Here is an 18,243-nt window from a genome sequence, read left to right as displayed (position 1 = left end):
ATCAGAGAGGAGATCTTTCTGAGCAGTGATAAACCTGTCTTTTTCCTCTGATAGAAGGGTGGGCAAAGCCTAAGGCCATGAAAATTTAACTTTAAATTTCTTTCTTTCTTTTAAGCCACTTTATTGAGTTCAAAAAAGTGGTTGGCATATAAAAAGCTGTACATATTTAATGTATACAACTTGATGAGTTTGGAGATAAGTATGCATCCACGAACCATCACCACAATTTTTGCCATAAACATATCCAACACCTCCAAAGACAGAACTCTGTGGAAACTAGTCTTGTTTTTCTTGAAAACCTGGCAATAACCTAACTGGGGACAAATACTTTGCAAGGGGATGTCCATCTGTAAGAACCACCAAAATCCTGCTTGGTTGGTTGCCACTAGAACCATAAGTAGGGTCAAATGTCAGTTTGCTCCAGGGAGTTTGGTATACATATGACTCAGAAAGAAATAGCTAATACATTAAATGAATTATTACTAGGTTTAGCTAATAATATAGTATCAGCAGAAATATGTGTCAGACTAGATTCTAAGGCAAAATGAAACTAGATCAGGAAGAATTCATTGATATGTAGTTGCTTACTAGACATTCCAGATTTACTGATTTAATTTGTGCAAATGGAAGTGTGTCTAACAACTTAATGGGTTGGTTGACTAAACTTTTGACTTATTGGTGGCCTGTGCTTAATGAGGATAAGATACCAGAACTTTACTGGCATGAAGTAAAGAAGGGAATACAAAGACATAAGGAGATAGGAAGGTAGGAGTGGGTTTATCATGTAGACTGCACACTCATCCCCCCACTATAATTCCTGAGGAGATCTGGAAGGCATTCCTGTCACTAAGGCATTGAGAAATACATTACTGAGAAAGGAATACTAAGGCATTGATAAAATACATTAGAGAGGTCTGTGGTTGCTTTCCTTTATGGGAAACGTATGACCATGCAAGATGCTGTCATTGAGATGAACTCCCTGATTTCACTAGCAATAATGGGATCCCAAGTAGCAGAGGTCAAGTGGCAGCACTTAACCATGAAAGACAAGGTGTGTGTGTTTACTGTAAAGGGCAGCAGGGTTTTATCAGTAGTGAGAATGTGTTGGCCCATAGGGGCCTTTGGTTGTGGCTAATTGATCATGATGTCCCTTGTAGTGAAATAGATGAACATCCTGGTCTGTGTCTGGTGGCCAAAAACCTGACTGAGTTACCACAATAAAGAGTCATGCTTCATCTGGCTGGCGTCGCTCAGGGGTTGAGCATCAATTTGTGAACCAGGTGGTCACAGGTTCAATGCCCAGTCAGGGCACATGCCCAGGTTGTGGGCTCGATCCCAATAGGGGGCGTGCAGGAGGCAGCTAATCAATGACTCTCATCATAGATGTTTCTAACTCTCCTTCTCCCTTCCTCTCTCTGAAATCAATAAAACATTTGGGGGGAAAAAGGGGTCATGCCAATTGGTCAGTTTCCAGACTCAGGCAAGTTCACAAATGTGGAGTCCTTGATTGAATGGGAAGCTTCTTTCCCTTGAGGAATGATCCTGCAGCATTGCCACATGAGCACATCATAAATCTTCCTTCAGGCCTTATTTAAAGGTACCTTCACCCATTTGCTAAAGTGGCTGTGCACTGGAAAAAAATGACTATCCAGACCTTTCAGGTATTAATACACACTGCCTCTGAATTGATGCTGATTACTGGGGATCCAAAATAACAGTGTCTCACAGTTGGGGCTACTGTTGGTAGGTGATAGATGGAGTCTTAGCCTAAATTAAGGTGGGACCAGTTGGTCCACAGGCATATCCTATACTTATTTCCCTAGTCCTGAATGTATAATAGAAATAAACATGTTTATGAGAGCCATTGTGGTAGAAAGGCTAACCCTCTCTACCAAAATAGCAATACTGCATCCCTGTAGGAATTGCAGATATTAGTGTCACCACCAAAGATCTGAAACATGCTGGGATACTGATTCCTATCACATCTACACTTAACACACCTGTATGGCATCTCCAGAAGTTGGATGGACCTTGGAGAATGACTTTGGATTATCAGGTTAGGAGACAACACCATGAAAAGATGGGATTCTATCTTACAGCATGCAGTATATGCTTTGAATCAGGGACCACCCAAGGATATTTTTCCCATTGCTTTTTCAGAGAGAGTGGAAGGGAGGGCGGAAGGGGGGATTTTGTGCTTCCTGTCTCCACAACACTAGGCTCTGCAGGATTAAAGGTCCTGGTCCATTATACCACAAATTGTCACTGCTACCAGGGCACCAGAGACTCCATGTGCCCAGAGACTAGCAGGTGGGAAGAGGAATTACAATACTGGCAGGAGTCATTGACCCTTTAGCAGAAGGACGTAATGTTACTGGGGTCAGGGAGGAATACATGTAGAACCCAAGAGATCTACTTGAGTGCCTCCTAGTTCCCTCTTGCCCCACTGTAACTGTGTACAGATACATGAAACAATCCTGGCTTTGAAAAAGATTTGAATACTAAGGGCTCAGAACCTCAAGGACCGAGGGTTTGGGTCACACCACTAAGCAAGCTCTAAGACCTGCTGAGATAGCTGAGGGTGAGGGGAATTCAGAATGGGTAAGTGGAGAAGGAAGATAATACTAATTGTGGCCCCAAGACCAATTGTAGCAATGAGGTCTTGCTACCCCACCAACCTCTTTCTTCTGAGTTTCCCCTCATAAAGAGAACTATGGAGGATCAGCTCCCTAATGCTGCATGGAGAAGTAAATCTGTGAGGTACAAGGGTGGACTGTAGCATCCATGAAAATGCTCTTCTCAGATATCTGGCTGTGGGGAACATACTTTATTGACCATCTTAACTGCTGTGCTCTAAAATCTATGCCTGCATTCACCAGGGGCCATAGTTTCCACAGGTTGCTCCTCTGACCAAGTACAGAAGGGGCTAAGGCAGGCCTGTTCCTGGGAAATGCAGGATTCCTTTGAAGGGTGCCTTTGGTTTTGCCTAACTTCCTTAGAACCGCACTGCAGTCTAAGACTCTTCCACCCAAACTGCTTTTCTTCAGCTGCACAGTCGTGCTTGCTCCTAGTTACCACTCCATGTTCCCTATCAAGTGTAAATTCTAATAAATCTCTTGCACATCTAATCCTTCTTGACTAATACACATCCCAAATGCCCATCAAAGGGAAACTGGGTAGACAATATGTGGTACATTTATATAATGGAATACTACTCAGGATTAAAACAAAACGAGCGACTGATAAATGTAAATAACATAGACGACTCTTAATCATTAAGCTGTATATTTCAGACTTGTGCATTTTAATGCATGTAAATTATACCTCAATAAAATAATGAAAAAACAATAAAGGGGATTTATTGGCTCATGTAACTGGATGTCAATAGGCACAGAGGGCTACAAGTAGGTTTGATTCAGTTGTTCAACAATGCCATCAGAAATCTAGTTATTTCCTATTTTTTCCATGTTTTCTGGTGTGTCAGCCTCAACCCAAGCCTGACTTACCCTTATATTCATAACATGCTGCCAGCAATCTCTTTTTCTGTATCACAGAGCTAAGATAATTGCTTTCATGAGCGCTCTTAAAAACAGTGAGAACATTGCTTTCCTGAACGTTGCTAGCAAGTCACAAGTCTTATTGGCTTAATGGGTTATGCCCATTCCTGAAACAATCCCTATGACCAGGGAAATGCTATACACAGATTGACTTACATCTGCCTGTCCCTGAATGAATCACTTTAGAATGGTATATGGGATTATTCCAATTGATTAGACAAGTTGGGGCTTATCCTTGGAGCTAAACCCTCTACTTTTATGGCTGTTTTTTACTACGAGAAATACAGCAGAGTTGGGTAATGGGTCCAATCAACTCAATATTGTTTTAATCATGGTTTTCCTTTTTATTTCCCAAATATCTTTCCCTACCCCCATTTCATTCAGTATATAATATATGCCTAAAGTTAGCATTATCAGCTAGCTACATTTTAGAAACAATATCCATCTTCTACATTTTGAAATGGAAATCAGAATAAATTCTATTACTAAATAAGTGATTCTGGGATGCATATAATTTGCTTGCCAGATGATGCCCAAATCCTCATCTCCAAGTCTCCCTCTATCCCTCAACCCCATCTTATCCCTGATTTTTTGTTCCATTCCTGAGGCGCTGAGGATGTTTCACAAATATAATTTTAAAGATTTGTTTTTAAGGTTGGCCAAAACATTTCCTGAGATCAAAAGAGCTTTTGTAAACTGTCATGTATTCTTACTGGTCATTGATTTTGGTATTTGTGTTTTCACCCTTGACATTGCAACGCTATAAAAGAAGTATCTTTAGACTCCCACAGTCTCTTTGAAATAGGTCAATTCTCTCCCCAGGGGAAAGAAATCAGAGTAATACAGGCCTAGAGACACTACCCATATAGTCTCTTGGTGAGAATTAGAAAAAGGCACCCAAATGCAATCCTTTAGGTGTAAGGTTGGGCAAGTGGAGTGCAGGCTGGATTTCAGCCCCTATGTCTAGATGTCCTATGCCCTCTACAGGACTTCATCACATCCTTCTCACATGTCACCATAGCCTCCTAACTCATCCTTTGCCTCTAGGCTCTTATTCTCCTCCCCATTGATCCTGTGTTTCTGTCTGATTAATCTTCTAAAAACACTGCCTTTTATCATGTTACTCTTTTGCTCAAAACATCTTTATCAGCTTCCCTCTGCCAACCTAAGAGAATTCAGATTTCTTAAGTTAGCATTTTAAAGGTTTTCACAATGTCTCTCAAGTCTCCTTTACAGTCTTTTCCTGTTACTTCTCACCACAATCTTTGTGTTCCAATTAACCCAGAGTACTTGCTATTTCCAACCACATTTTACATATTCCCTGAAGTCTTATATGCCATGTTATTACCATCTGTATTTATGTACTTATAAATTTGTTTAATGTCTGTTTCCCAAACTAGACTAAAAGCTCCATTGTATGTTGACTGTAGTATTTGAAGCATTAGAATAATTGTGCTAATGTCAACAAATGGGTATTATTTCAACAAATTAGTATTATTTTAATCTGAACCAATGTTTAGGTTAATCTTTTTTTTACTCCTCACCTGAGGATATTTTTTCCGTTGCTTTTCAGAGAGAGTGGAAGGGGGAGAGGAAGAGAGAGAAACAATGATGTGAGGGAGACATCAATTGGTTGTCTCCCACTCGAGCACTGACCAGGGCTGGGGATTGAACCTGCAACCAAGGTACATGCCCTTGGCTGGAATCGAACCCAGGACCCTTCAGTCTGCAGGCTGACACTCTAAACACAACCAAACTGGCTAGGGCTAGGCTAATCTTAAAAAGAGTTGGCAGATGTCAACAATGGCCTCACATAGCTCTAAATAACACTACACTCAGTATTTACTCCATATAAGCCGCATATTAATAAGGTCTTACTTTGGGTCTCATTATTATTCTACTTGCTGATAGTTTCAGTGTATTACAGTCTCTTATCGTAAGTCACTTCTGCCTCTCCTGTACCTTCTCATCTATCTTCTTTGCCTTCTTCTTGTTCTTGCCCCCTTTCCTCTCCCTCTTAAGTTTCACTATTTGACTATAGCCAGTGGAATGGTTCTCATGCTTTACTGAGAAATTTAACTGCCAATTCCCTTCTAAATTACTCTGAGAGCCCATTTCTGACCAAATTTGAGTCCATGTCCAGGAGAGAGAATATATGGTCACTTTGATTTTATCCTTACAAAATCCTTTGGCTCCTAGGTGAAACAACTATAGTATTGAAAGGACATTTCACTGGACTTAGAATTCACCACATGGATTGGGGTTCTGGTTCCGTCACTCATTTTCTAGTGACCTTGATAAAGACACAACTTTTTTGAGCCTTTCTTTGTAGGTGAAAAATGGGGATAAAGGTGCTAGTCAATTAGGGATGCATAACAGGTTTACTAAGCAGCATTTAGGGCCCAAAGGAAATTAGTATTCTTGGTCAGGACAATTCAGTGAATTTTCTTCAGCAACACCTTATTTCCTAGCTAAAAACTGTAAAGCACTGTATCAATTTTAAATATTATTATTAGATGCCCTTGCTTCCTTATCTTCCTACAACTTCCTCTGTATCAATTTCCAGCCTCAGCTCAGGCCTACATATGGTTTTTTCCATTCCTAATGCTCAGACTGTCTTAAACAACTTAGTATCCTTCACTATATTTAACTTATAATGCCTCCCAAATAGTTTATTTTTATTTATTTATAAATGGCAAATATACCAGAAAAGTCTGTCTAAAGTATCGATCAAAAAATTTAAAAAAATTAAAAATCACCCTGCTGCTCTAAGTACAGAGTAGATGTTAATAAATATTAATTGTATCAGCTTTTAGTAACAATAGGGCAGAAGCACTTTATTCAGGGAAATTTTTGTTTTCCTACTGTCATCTGAATTGAGGCCACTAAAATCTCATGACCAGATTACTGGAATAGGTACCTAAGAGGTTTCTATATATCCCATTTCTCCCCTTCAAATAGGTTCTCCACATCACAGCCAGATCTTTCATTTATTCATTCATGAAACATTTATAGAGGACTTATTAATGTGCTTAGTACAAAGCACAGACTAATTTGGGCAAAGATGTGGAAAAAAATAGGTTATATTCCGTGTTTTAATGCTATATAGATGTCTAACAATTTTCACTATGTTTGTTCCTCATTGCCCATACTGTATATTCATTGTCAAATTCCTTAACCTGGCATTTAAGATTATCCATAATTTGGCTTTAAAAGACCTAATATTTTTTATAATCAGATTATTTTTATTTTTAAAGATAACCTTTTTTATTGATTTTAGAGAGAAGGAGAGAGATGTGAGAGGGAAACAGTGATTGGTTGCCTCCCGCACGATGCCCCCAATCCAGCCGGAAAACTGGGTATGTGCCCTGATTGGGAATCAAACCTGATATACCTTTCGGTGTAGGGGACAATGCTCCAACCAACTGTGCCACACCAGCCAGGGCAACCAGATTTCTTTTTAGCAGTTTCATGAAAATGTTTTGTATTTTCAGCTTTTGGGTTTTTGTTGAAGTTGTTCACCCCAATTAAAATTCCCTCCTTAAGCCTTTGGCCTAGTCCAATCCTACTCATTCAAGATCTAGATGAAATAAGACTATATAGTAGTTTCTTCTCATAATTTCTATTCAAAGTGATTTTTCTTCAAATTCCCAAAATAATGACTGCTTCTTCAAGTCACTTGACAATCCTCTGAAGCTATGGCTTTTTTGTATTATTTGTCTTTTACTATTATTTTTCATGCTTATCTTATCTCGATAACTAGATGTTAAACTACCAGAGGTGAGATTGTTTCTTGTTTGTTCATGTGTTTATTTAATTTTTGAGAGAGGAAGGGAGAGAGAGGGGTGTTGCTCCACCCACTCATGCAGTCATTGGTTGACCCCTGCATGTGCCCTGACTCGGGATCAACCCGAGTTGACACTCCAATCAACTGAGCCACGGCTCAGGGCCAGATTGTTTCTTGTTTAATGGTATTTTGGAAAAGATCTAGTGATCACTAAGGTCACAAAATAAATGATAACAAAATATTTAGACCTTTAGAAAAGACTGGTCAAGAAGACTCATATAAATGGAGAGAGATACTATATTTAGGAAGACTCATTTATAAAGATATTAGTTGCCCCCAAATTAATCTCTAAATATAATGTAATTCCAAGAAAAATCCCTGCAGGACAGAGGATACATGATAGCGAAGAAAACAGACTAAAATAGAAAAAGAGCTCCTCGCTCTGATGGAGTTACAGCCGGGCAGTCTGACATTACACAAATATGTAAAAATGTGTACAATTTGTTATAGATAATATGAAAGTTGTAGAAGTCTGAAAGTAAGATAAAACGAAAGACCTTCTTTAGGTTGGACAGAGAAGCGGAGAAGTCTATAAAAAACCACACAAAGTGTTTCTGTTTCCTAGGATGCAAGCTGCTAAGCCTTCCCGAGCCCTAGGAGGGTGCAGCCGCTGTGGCGGTTTCTTGGCGCCCCACTGTCCAGTCAGCGGCTGGTGCGACTTTGCCCGGCTCTGGGGGGGACCGCTAACTGTTTCTACATCGTTGTGGCGTGAGGACAGTTTTCATTACTGAAACTTTCCGATTTTTTCTAGTATCTTCCTGCCAGATCCTCCGCTCAGCTGTGGCAGTCTCCTGTCTTTGCCACAGGAGCCTGATTTTGAGTTTTCTTTCTCCCTGTGCCCGCAAGCCTGGAACTTCACGCAGGCGGCTCCTCGGGGGGCTCGCGGCCCGACCCGGCCACACAGCGCACCGGTCTCTGGCCGAGCGGCAGGTGGGCCGGAGGCGTGCGAACGGGCGAGGGCGCCGGGCGCTCCTCGCCCCCAGGTGGCCGTCTGCCCCCCGCGAGCGCTCGGCGCGCGTTCCGCGCTGTCTGCGCCGGGCGCGCGCCGCCGCCTCTTCTCGCTCCCGCCCCTTCTCGCGCTCGCGGCGGCCCGGACAGCGCGCGCCACCTCACGCTAGTCCTCAGGTCGCCCCGGTCGGCCTTCGCGGCGCGCGCACCGGCCGCGCACAGGCACCCCACTCCGGCCGGCCGGCCCGCGGGTTTACTCGCCCCGCCCCCGCGCCCGGGCACCGCAGCTGGGCGCTTGCGCGGGGCGCGTGGCCGTGGCCGGGGTCTCCGCCGCAGTCGGTGCCGCCGCGGCCGCCGCCGCCGCCGCCTCAGTCAGTCAGTCAGTCAGTCCCGAGCAATGGCGGAAGGAGGTGAGCGAGAGGAACTGCTCTCGCCGTCGCCAGTCTCTCCGGCCAAGCGCCTGTGCTCGTGGCCCAGCCCGCGGGCTCATCACCCTCGCGGTTCGCCCGGGGCGGCCAGCGGCGGGGTGGGGGATGGCGGCGGCAGCTGCCTGCCCCCCGGGGCCCGCCCCCACCTGCAGCCCGAGTCCTTGCTGGACTGCGCCGCCAAGACGGTGGCGGAAAAGTGGGCGTACGAACGGGTGGAGGAACGCTTCGAGCGGATCCCGGAGCCCGTGCAGCGCCGCATCGTCTACTGGTCCTTCCCGCGGAATGAGCGGGAGATCTGCATGTATTCCAGCTTCCAGTACCGGGGCGGCCCCGGCGCCGGCGCGGCTGCCTGCGCCGCGGGGGCTTCGCCGGCTGAGGAGGGGCCGCCGCCACCCCCCGGGGCCGCCGCTTCGGCCGGCTCCGCCCCCGGGGCTGCTGCGGCGGGGGCGTCCCCCGGGCTGGGCCCTGGGGCCGCAGCAGCCGGCGAGGGGCTGCCGTTCCGCCGGGGCATCCGTCTGCTGGACAGCGGTTCCGTGGAGAACGTGCTGCAAGTCGGTAGGTGCTCGCCCGGCTCCTCTCTGGTCCCCGGCCTCTTCCTCCGCAGGTGCCTTCTCTTGCCCGAGCCCTGGGCCGAGACTCCGGCTTTCTGCCCAACTCCTGTTCCCCTGCTCAAGGACAAACTCCCCACCTAAAAACTTTTCTCCAAATTTCACTCAGGTCCACTGCTGCTCTTTCCTTCACTGGCCCTCTTCCCCCATTTCATTTTGTCTGAAGAGCGAATAGATCTCTTTACTCTTTATTCTACACCCACACCAAAGGAAAAAAGGATGGGGAGGAATGCCTCTTTGGATGTAATAATTTCAGGAATGCATTTTTCTAATTTAAGTTTAGAGAGGAGAGAATTGTTCGTGAATCTGGAGCAAGCTGTCTTAATAGGGAGTGCTCGAGGGACAGGCAGTCAAAGGCAATCTATGGTCTTAGCACATTGAAGCTGGGTATAATTAACTTTAAAATTGGAAAAAATCAACAAAATACAGTGCATTTCAGGCAATTAAAATTTTCTGCTTTTATTTTTATTTTTTTCCTCCTGGACCAGTGATACTTGGGAATCTAGGCTTCGGACTTAACAATAACCGAAGATGGAAATGTGACAGCTTCGCTTCTCTACACCCCCACCCAAGGAAAAAAAACCTACACAATCTGGAGTGGGGGTGGGGTCTGTCTTCCTTGTCACACTGGGGTAAATCAAAAGCCGGTCACGTTGGGATTTTCAAATGCTTCTCATTGAACAAGTCTTCGTATTTGCTTTTTGTTTTATCTTTTTGTTTGTGGAAAATGAAAAAGGATTTATTTTTCTTTTACTCCTCCGGAGCTTCTAGTCAGTTTGTTAATCTTATTAAATACACAAATACAGTAGTTCTGATTTCTGGAATGGTTAGGGAGAAAGGGGGAAAAATGACATTGTTTAACATTGACTTGCTATGTGGAAAATTAAAGCGCTCATTTTTTTTCTATTTGAATTATTATAGCATTTTGGAAGTGTACATTATCTTTATGCACTTTATTGTACATTATATGCTCATATTTGTTGAAAAATGACTGATTTTTGAAAGGAGTTGGAGAGAGGTTGTATTTAGAATTAAGCACAGGAACACACAGATACTCCAAACATCTAGCTCTTTTCTCACCAGGTAAAACTAACATATTTGATTGTTTTTTCTTTTGAAGAGTAGTACATTGTGGTGTTTCATATAAAGTAATCTATTTCTGGTTATTGAGAATCACTGAATCCTGTGTTTCTTTTTAAAACAACAGTATGCCACAATTTGTTTTGCAAATGTGAAATCTGAATTTATCTAAATTTATCCCATGTCAGAATACAGTGACAGTGTATTGAGGAAGTTTTATTTGAAAAAGGCTAATCCTTTGTGTATCTGTGTGTATTTTTGAAAGAATGAATTAAATAATCAATTAAGATGTACAATTTTAACACTGAAATACTGAAAACATGAAAATGAATATAGGCATTTCTCTATTAGTCTGTAAACTTTATTCTTTGTATAAGCTTAGGTCAGTCAATTTTTAAGATTCTTGTTTACAATATTTTAAATTGAAAATTGTCAGTTTATGTGGCCGTTTATAGTAAGGGATGGATTTGAAAGAATTTTTAAACTTGAGGGGGCACATGGGAGAGAGGAAATTTTTAAAGAGGTATATAGCCTGGCTGGCGTGGCTGAGTGGTTGAACATCTACCTATGATCCAGGAGACTGTGGTTCAATTCCTGGTCAGGGCATATGCCCAGGTTTCAGGCTGGATCCCCATTAGGGGGTGTGCAGGAGGCAGCTGATCAATGACTCTCTCATCATTGATGTTTCTCTCTCTCTCCCTCTCCTTTCCTCTCTCTGAAATCGAGAAAGACATATTTAAAAAAAAAATAAAGAAAACGGCACAACACAAAACAAAAATTTTGAAGGAAAAACAGATTAGACAACAACAAAACTTGTACAAAAAGTAGGTATATTAAGTTCAATAACTTCTGATTACTTTTCACATGGAATCTGGTAATGGGAAATCATGTACTGGATGAAAAGCAAGTACTCTAGAAAACATCAGATTTTAAATCAGAGCTAAAACTTTTCCAGCTTGATGTAAACAAATTGGAGACCTATAGATTGCTAAGCTCAAAGGATGCATTTTTTTTTTTTACATAACAGTGTTGAATCAGAAGTATTGTTCCTTTTAAAAGGGGAAAATTGTAAATTAGTCTTTTCATGGACATCTGTAAGTTTGAAGCTGTGCAAATAGACTTAGAGTCGGATCTGTCAGTATTATGAAGGTAATAGAGTTCAGATGCTTTAAGCATCTGCATTTTTAACCTGTTTAAGAAGCCCATGGAAAAAGCAATAGTATAAACCCTGGGAAAATACTTATTCAGGAGTCTGCAGATGGTATAAGAATGGGACAACTATAATTTACTATAATTTTAAAATGTGGACCCTTTTTTGCTACCCATCATATTTTAAATTAAGTTCTCTTTGTTTGATAAAACTTAAAAGAAGTTTGTGCCTTTTCAAAGACATCTGAATTGATTGGGGGAAAAGAAGCATTACAGCTTTTCTCTCTTAAATGCAGAAATTTTATATTTATTTGCATATTTAGATTTTAAAAAATTGGGTAAAGGCATGCAGGGGCCTTCTGTTCTTGTATATCCTAATTATATAAATATTTATCCAGAAATTGTCGTAGATTCTGACAGTTGACTTCAACAAAACCCTAGACTATTTTCAGTGTACACATTTTCTAATAATCAAATAATTTGTCATTGGATAATCTTTAAGACTAGAGAACCACAATGCTAAGTACTACCTTATGTGGAAAAAGTGTAATTACAAAGTCAGTTAAAATAAAAAAGTCCATTTCAGGAAGTTATCCATAGCTTAAATATCAATAAATGCCAATGAAAATTTTCTGTAGTACAATTTTTGTGAAATGCAGCAGTCCACTATTACAGTTGTTGAATCTTATATATAATTTGTTTTGTTCTATATTATTTGGGAGAATAAAAAATATCCTCACCTAAAAAGCTTTATAGCTATAGCATGTGTGTTACTTAGAATAGATATAAAATCATAATAAAACTTCATGTGGGGAAAAATTACTTAGTTTATATGTAAGGTACCTCAACACAGAAGGCAGCTGCATACCTTTAAGGGGTAAATGGTAACATTTTTTAGGATAGAAACTTACCAAGTTTTAAAATCACATTGCTTTTTTAAAAATTATTATTGATTTTAGAAAGAGAGGATGGGAAGGGAGTGAGAGAGAAAAAAATATCAATGTGAGAGAAATATCGTTGATGTTAGCAATATAAAATCCGTTTCCATGTTATGGTTCCCTAAGGTGAAAAAATAATGTTGCTAATCTTTACTCTCAATATTATATTATTGTAATCTGTACTATCATATATATTTAATCTGTACTATCACATATATCGATCATATATATTATCACTAATATAGTATAATATAATCACATACAAGCAAGGACTGTGTAGCAGGTAGTCTCAGAATTTTGGCTCCTCACTATGTCTCAGTTTCCTCAACAGTAAATGGACAGAATGATGGTGCCAATGGTAGTTTTGAGGATAAATTAATGTAATGTATTTAGGACAGTGCCTAGTACTTATTAGGTACTAAGTAAATATTTTCTATTATTATTATACCAAAATTGTTGAGAGTATTATGTACTTATTACCTTCTTCAACCTTCTCCCCACCTCTGAAGCCTTTTCAGTCTGACTTGTGCTCTTACTCGCTATGTTAATATTGATCTCATAAAGGTCACCAGTGACCTCATAATTGCCAAACACAGTATCCCTTTTCTAGTCATCCTTTGTAATCTGTGTATAGAATTTCTGTAGTTTACTGCACCTTCCTCTTGAAATACTTCCTAGATTTTTGTTTTACTTCATTGTAGTTTTCCTCCTATCTTCTTTAAAAAAAACAACAAAACTTTATTGATATCAGAGAGAGGAAAGGAGAGGGAGAGAGAGAGAGAAACATCAATGATGAGAGCCATTGATCGGCTGCCTCTTGCACGCCCCCTACTGGGGATCAAGCCTGCAACCCAGGGATGTGCCCTGACTGGAAATCAAACCTCCACCTCCTGTATCATAGGTCAATGCTGAACCACTGAGCCACACCAGCCGGGGTCTACCTTCTTTATTCTCTTACCCCACAAAAGTAGGATGTACATTCTTGTCCAAGCTTTCTAAATTAGCCATCTCACTTATTTCTATAACTTCAGTTACTGTTCTATGAACATAAGGTAGCATCATATAATGTAGTGGTTTAAGTTTTGTTTAAACCAACTCTATTCATTTTCAAATGAAATCCTACATGGTATTCCAGTTTTGCAGCAGAAAAATTTGAGCTGTTTTGGTAGTTGGAGTAGGGTTCAGAACTCTTACCAGCTTGGCCATCTTTTTCTCTTTGAATCCCTGATACACTTCCAAGTAATCTTATATTGGGATTTGGAGTCAGGAGATCTGCTTTACTTTCTCATCTGTAAAAGTGTCAGGATTTTTGTGAGATTCTAAATCAACTAATATATGTGAAAGTACTTTATAAATGTCACTGCAAATAATATGACTCAAGTTTGCATCGTTGTTTCTCCCTCTGGAATTCAAGATCAACATGTATATTTGCCTGCTAGATATTTCTAAGTGGGTACCTTGCTAGCCACTCAAAACAACATGTCTAGTAAGAGATTAATGTCCAGAATATATAAAGAACTCTTACAACTCAACAACAAAAAACAATGTGATTAAAAAATGGGCAAAGGACTTGAATAAACACTTCTACAAAGAAGATATGCAAATGGCCAATGAGCAAATGCAAGGATGCCTAACATCACTCATCATTAGGGAAATGCAACTCAAAACCACAATGGGATACCACTTCATATCCATTAATTAGGATGGCTATTATGAAAAAACACACACAAAATAACAACTGTTAGTGAGGATATGGAGACATTGTAATCCTTGCACATCCCTAGTAGGTATATAAAATGGTGCTGCTGCTGTGGAAAATGGTATGGGAGTTCCTCAAAAATTAAACACAAAATTAACGTATGATCCAGTAATTCCATTTCTCGGTATATAACTAAAACAACTGAAAGTAGGAACTTGAACAGATATTTGTACACCCATGTTTATAGCAGCATTAGTCACAATAGTCAAAGGTAGAAGCAACCCAAGTATCCATTGATAGATAAACAAAATTTGGTATATACATATAATGGAATATTATTCAACCTTAAAAAGGAAGGAAATCCTGATACATGCTACAATGTGGATGAACCTTGAAGACATTATGCTAAGTGAAATAAGCCAGACACAAAAGGGCAAAAATTATATTACTCCATTATATTACTTCATTTATATGAACTACCTAGAATAGGTAAATACATAGAGAAAGTAAAATAGAGGTTACCAGGGGTTGGGAAGGGAGGAGAATGGAGAGTTATTTAATAGGAATACAGAGTTTATATGGGTTGATGAAAAAGGTCTGGAGATGGATAGTGGTGATGGTTGTACAACATTGTGAATATACTTAATGGTACAGAACTGTACACTTGAAAATGGTTAAATGGTAAATCTTATGTATATTTTGCAACAGTAAAAAAGGACTATATGTTATATGATTCCATTTATGTGAAATGTCCAGAATAGGCAAATCCTAGAGACAGAAAGGAGATTAGTGGTTTCTGTGGGCTGGGCTAGGGGAAGTAATTGCTAATGGGTATGGGGTTTCCTTTGGGGGTGATGAAATGTTCTAAAATTAGTCGTGATGTTGCACAAATCGGTAAATATACTAAATACTACTGAATTGTACACTCTAAAAGGGTGAATTCTATGAGATATGAATTATATCACAATAAAGCCGGGTGGAGGGAATCAATGGGGAAAAAGGGACATCTGTAATACTTTCAACAATAAAGATAAATTTAAAAATAAAATAAAAAAGCAGACATTCCAAATAGAAAAAAAGAAAACCTTCAAAGACGTTCTGTTCTTTAGGGAATGAGGTCTAAATTCCTAAGCCTTATTTTTGGAGACCTGGGTTTAAATTCCAGTTCTGTCGCTTTCTAGCTGTATAACTTGGGATGACAAATTATTTAATCTCTCTATGCCTCAGTTTCTTCATCTGTAAAATGAAGATATAATACCATCTCAGAACATTTATATAATAGTTAAATGAGATAATGTATTCAAAGTCAGCTTGGAATTTCTTTGTAGGAATAGTAGTTCCTACAAAGTCAGCTTGGAATATTAGTTCTTTGTTTTCTTCTTTCCTTCCTCTTAACAGTGTATACATCTGTTGTTAAAAGTGCCATTTCCTTATCTATTTAGTTGAAATGAAAAACTTTCTTTCCACTTTAGTCCTATACATTATTCCACAATTGTTTATTGAATACCTATTATGTGCTAGGCTCTGATCTAGTGACTGGAGATGTGGCAGTGAATAAAGCAAAGTTCCTGCTTTCATGGAGCATACATTTTAGTAAGGGGAGGAGAGACAACACTTTCCACTTTCAACTTGTGTTATAATTGTTTGTTGCAAGTATTCTCTTCCCTTGAGTTCTGCAAACGTTTCCAGGGCAAGGACTACAATATATTTAGCATTCAGCATAATATCTAGTAGGCTTCATATTGGACTTTTAAGAAGGTCTTTGTGGAATTGAATTGAGAACATTATCCTGTCCTTTTCTTTGACTTTCATAATAGTGATTCCCAGCACTGGCCATTTTAAACTTTATTCAGGTCACTTCAGGAGATTTCGCAAAATATAAATCCTGGGGTTTCACTCTTGGAAATTCTAGTTAACTAAGATTGTACTGGGGCTCAGGAATATATATATTTAAAATTTTTTATTTTTCAGTTACATTAAGAATCTGTATTTTCTACAATGTCTCCAGGTTTAGATGTTTGGGAACCACTGCTCCATAGCACTTAAGTACAGTGATTTACATAGAATGTACTTGGTAAATGTTGGTTGAATTGATTTATTGATTTATTTATACTAATTTGTTCCAAACCAGATTTGGAACTTGTGGGTCAAATAGAATTAAATGGAAAGACTGGATACTGGAAAGAGTTATATGAAAAAGTAATTAAACTCAGCAATCCTACAATTTGTCGATAATAGGAAAATCTCTAATATCTATGTATGTTTTAAAAAATGCTAGTTCTTAATATAGTTCACTCAAAATAATTCTCTACATTTTGATAGGTACATAGTTTTTAAAAAAGCATTGAAAAACTCTGAAAGGATTTATGTCCCTGAAGAGAAAGGGGAAATGGGTGATGGCCAAGAGGAAATGTGGTTTAATCTGTATTGTTTGAATTATTTTATGGTGAGAACCATATTTATGTATTCCAGTATAATAATGTAATTAAAGTAAGTGAAGGACAATATGCTTTATTCATCTGCATTTTTTGCTCAGCATCTTTTAAAAAATTATTTATTTATTTCTAGAGAGAAGGGAAGGGAGAGAGAGAGGGAGGGAGGGAAGGAGAGAAACATTGATTTGTTGTTCCACCCATTTATACGTTCATTAGTTGATTTTTGTATGTGCCCTGATCAGACCTGCAACCTTGGCATATTGGGATGGTGCTGTAACCAACTGGAATACCTGACAGGGCTTGATCAGCATCTTTTGCCTTTTAAGTTAACGAGGGTTAGAGAGATATCATCTTACCTTTATAAACCTGATTTAGGTCAAGGTTTTTGTTTTTTTTTTAGTTTTTTTTTAAATACGTTTTTATTTATTTTAGAGAGAGGAAGGGAGAGGGAGAGAGAGATAGAAACATCAGTGATGAGTCATTGATTGGCTGCCTCCTGCATGCCCCCTACTGGGAGTTGAGCTGGAAACCTATACATGTGCCCTGACCTGGAATCGAACGGTGATAATTCTGGTTCATGGGCCAATGCTCAACTACTGAGCAATGCCGGCTGGGCTAGGTCAAGGGTTCTTAACCTGGCATCAGTAAATGGCTTTCAGGGATCCATGAACTCCTGAAATTATTTTCAGATTTTTCAAAAAATATTTAGGCATTTTTGAGAGAAGACAGTCTATAATTGTCATTTGATACTCAGAGGGATCCATGACTCAAATAAGTTCAGGAACCACTCATTTATGCAAATGAATCTCCTTTATTTGATAAAAAAAATCTACAATTAATTTCTCTGTTGCCTTTGAGCCTTGATATACATATAATATAGGTGAATGTGGTTCATTAACCTTTTTTATTTTTTTAATTTTTATTTTTTTAAAAATATGTCTTTATTGATTTCAGAGAGAGGAAAAGAGAGGGAGAGAGAGAGAAACATCAATGATGAGAGAGTCATTGATCGAGCCCACAACCCGGGCATGTGGCCTGACTGAGAATCGAACCCCGATCGCCTGGATCGCTCAACAGCCGAGCCACTCCCGCTGGGCCATTAATCTTTTTTATTCCACCCATTTTCAGGTTATGGATTGAATAGTTACTTTACTTTCTTAAAGGTTAGCACAGATCTACTATTTACTACTTCTCCTAGTTAAATATTTCAGTTTTGGCATCTCTGATATATTCATCCTGTCTGCTACTTATCTAAATGCTGTATAAGTTGCTTTTTTGTTTGTTTGTTTCAACAGAATGATGGCTTGATATTATTGTGCCATAGGCAGCTGAGTTTTAATGATTTGCCCTAGCTGAAATAAAATAATATCCAGTGAGGTTACTACTGAACAGAGTAGGTCATAGCTACTTTTTTATTGCATCTTCCTGTGGAATCAGGTTTTTTAGGTTATGTTCCCTGGGAAATAGATTCTGAGATGGAGATTTGCTTGCAGAAGGTTTATTGAGGAACAACACTTGTAATGGAGTGAGGGAAGCAAGATTGGGAGGGAAGAG

At 39.6% G+C, this 18,243-nt stretch overlaps 1 protein-coding gene across 1 annotated transcript in view; it reads left to right on the top strand.

Moving 5' to 3' along the window:
- The first annotated feature begins 8,749 nt into the window (after positions 1-8,749).
- The window catches only part of ZSWIM5 (zinc finger SWIM-type containing 5), a 67,232-nt gene continuing 57,738 nt past the window's right edge, over positions 8,750-18,243 (top strand). The window contains exon 1 of the mRNA XM_016199255.2: positions 8,750-9,335. Coding sequence (XP_016054741.2) covers positions 8,750-9,335 — 586 coding nt within the window. The remainder of the gene's footprint in view (positions 9,336-18,243) is intronic.

The sequence above is a fragment of the Miniopterus natalensis genome, chromosome 9 (assembly GCF_054644295.1).
Source record: "Miniopterus natalensis isolate mMinNat1 chromosome 9, mMinNat1.hap1, whole genome shotgun sequence".
Classification (NCBI taxonomy): Eukaryota; Metazoa; Chordata; class Mammalia; order Chiroptera; family Miniopteridae; genus Miniopterus; species Miniopterus natalensis.
This window is presented reverse-complemented; position numbering and strand designations above follow the sequence as displayed.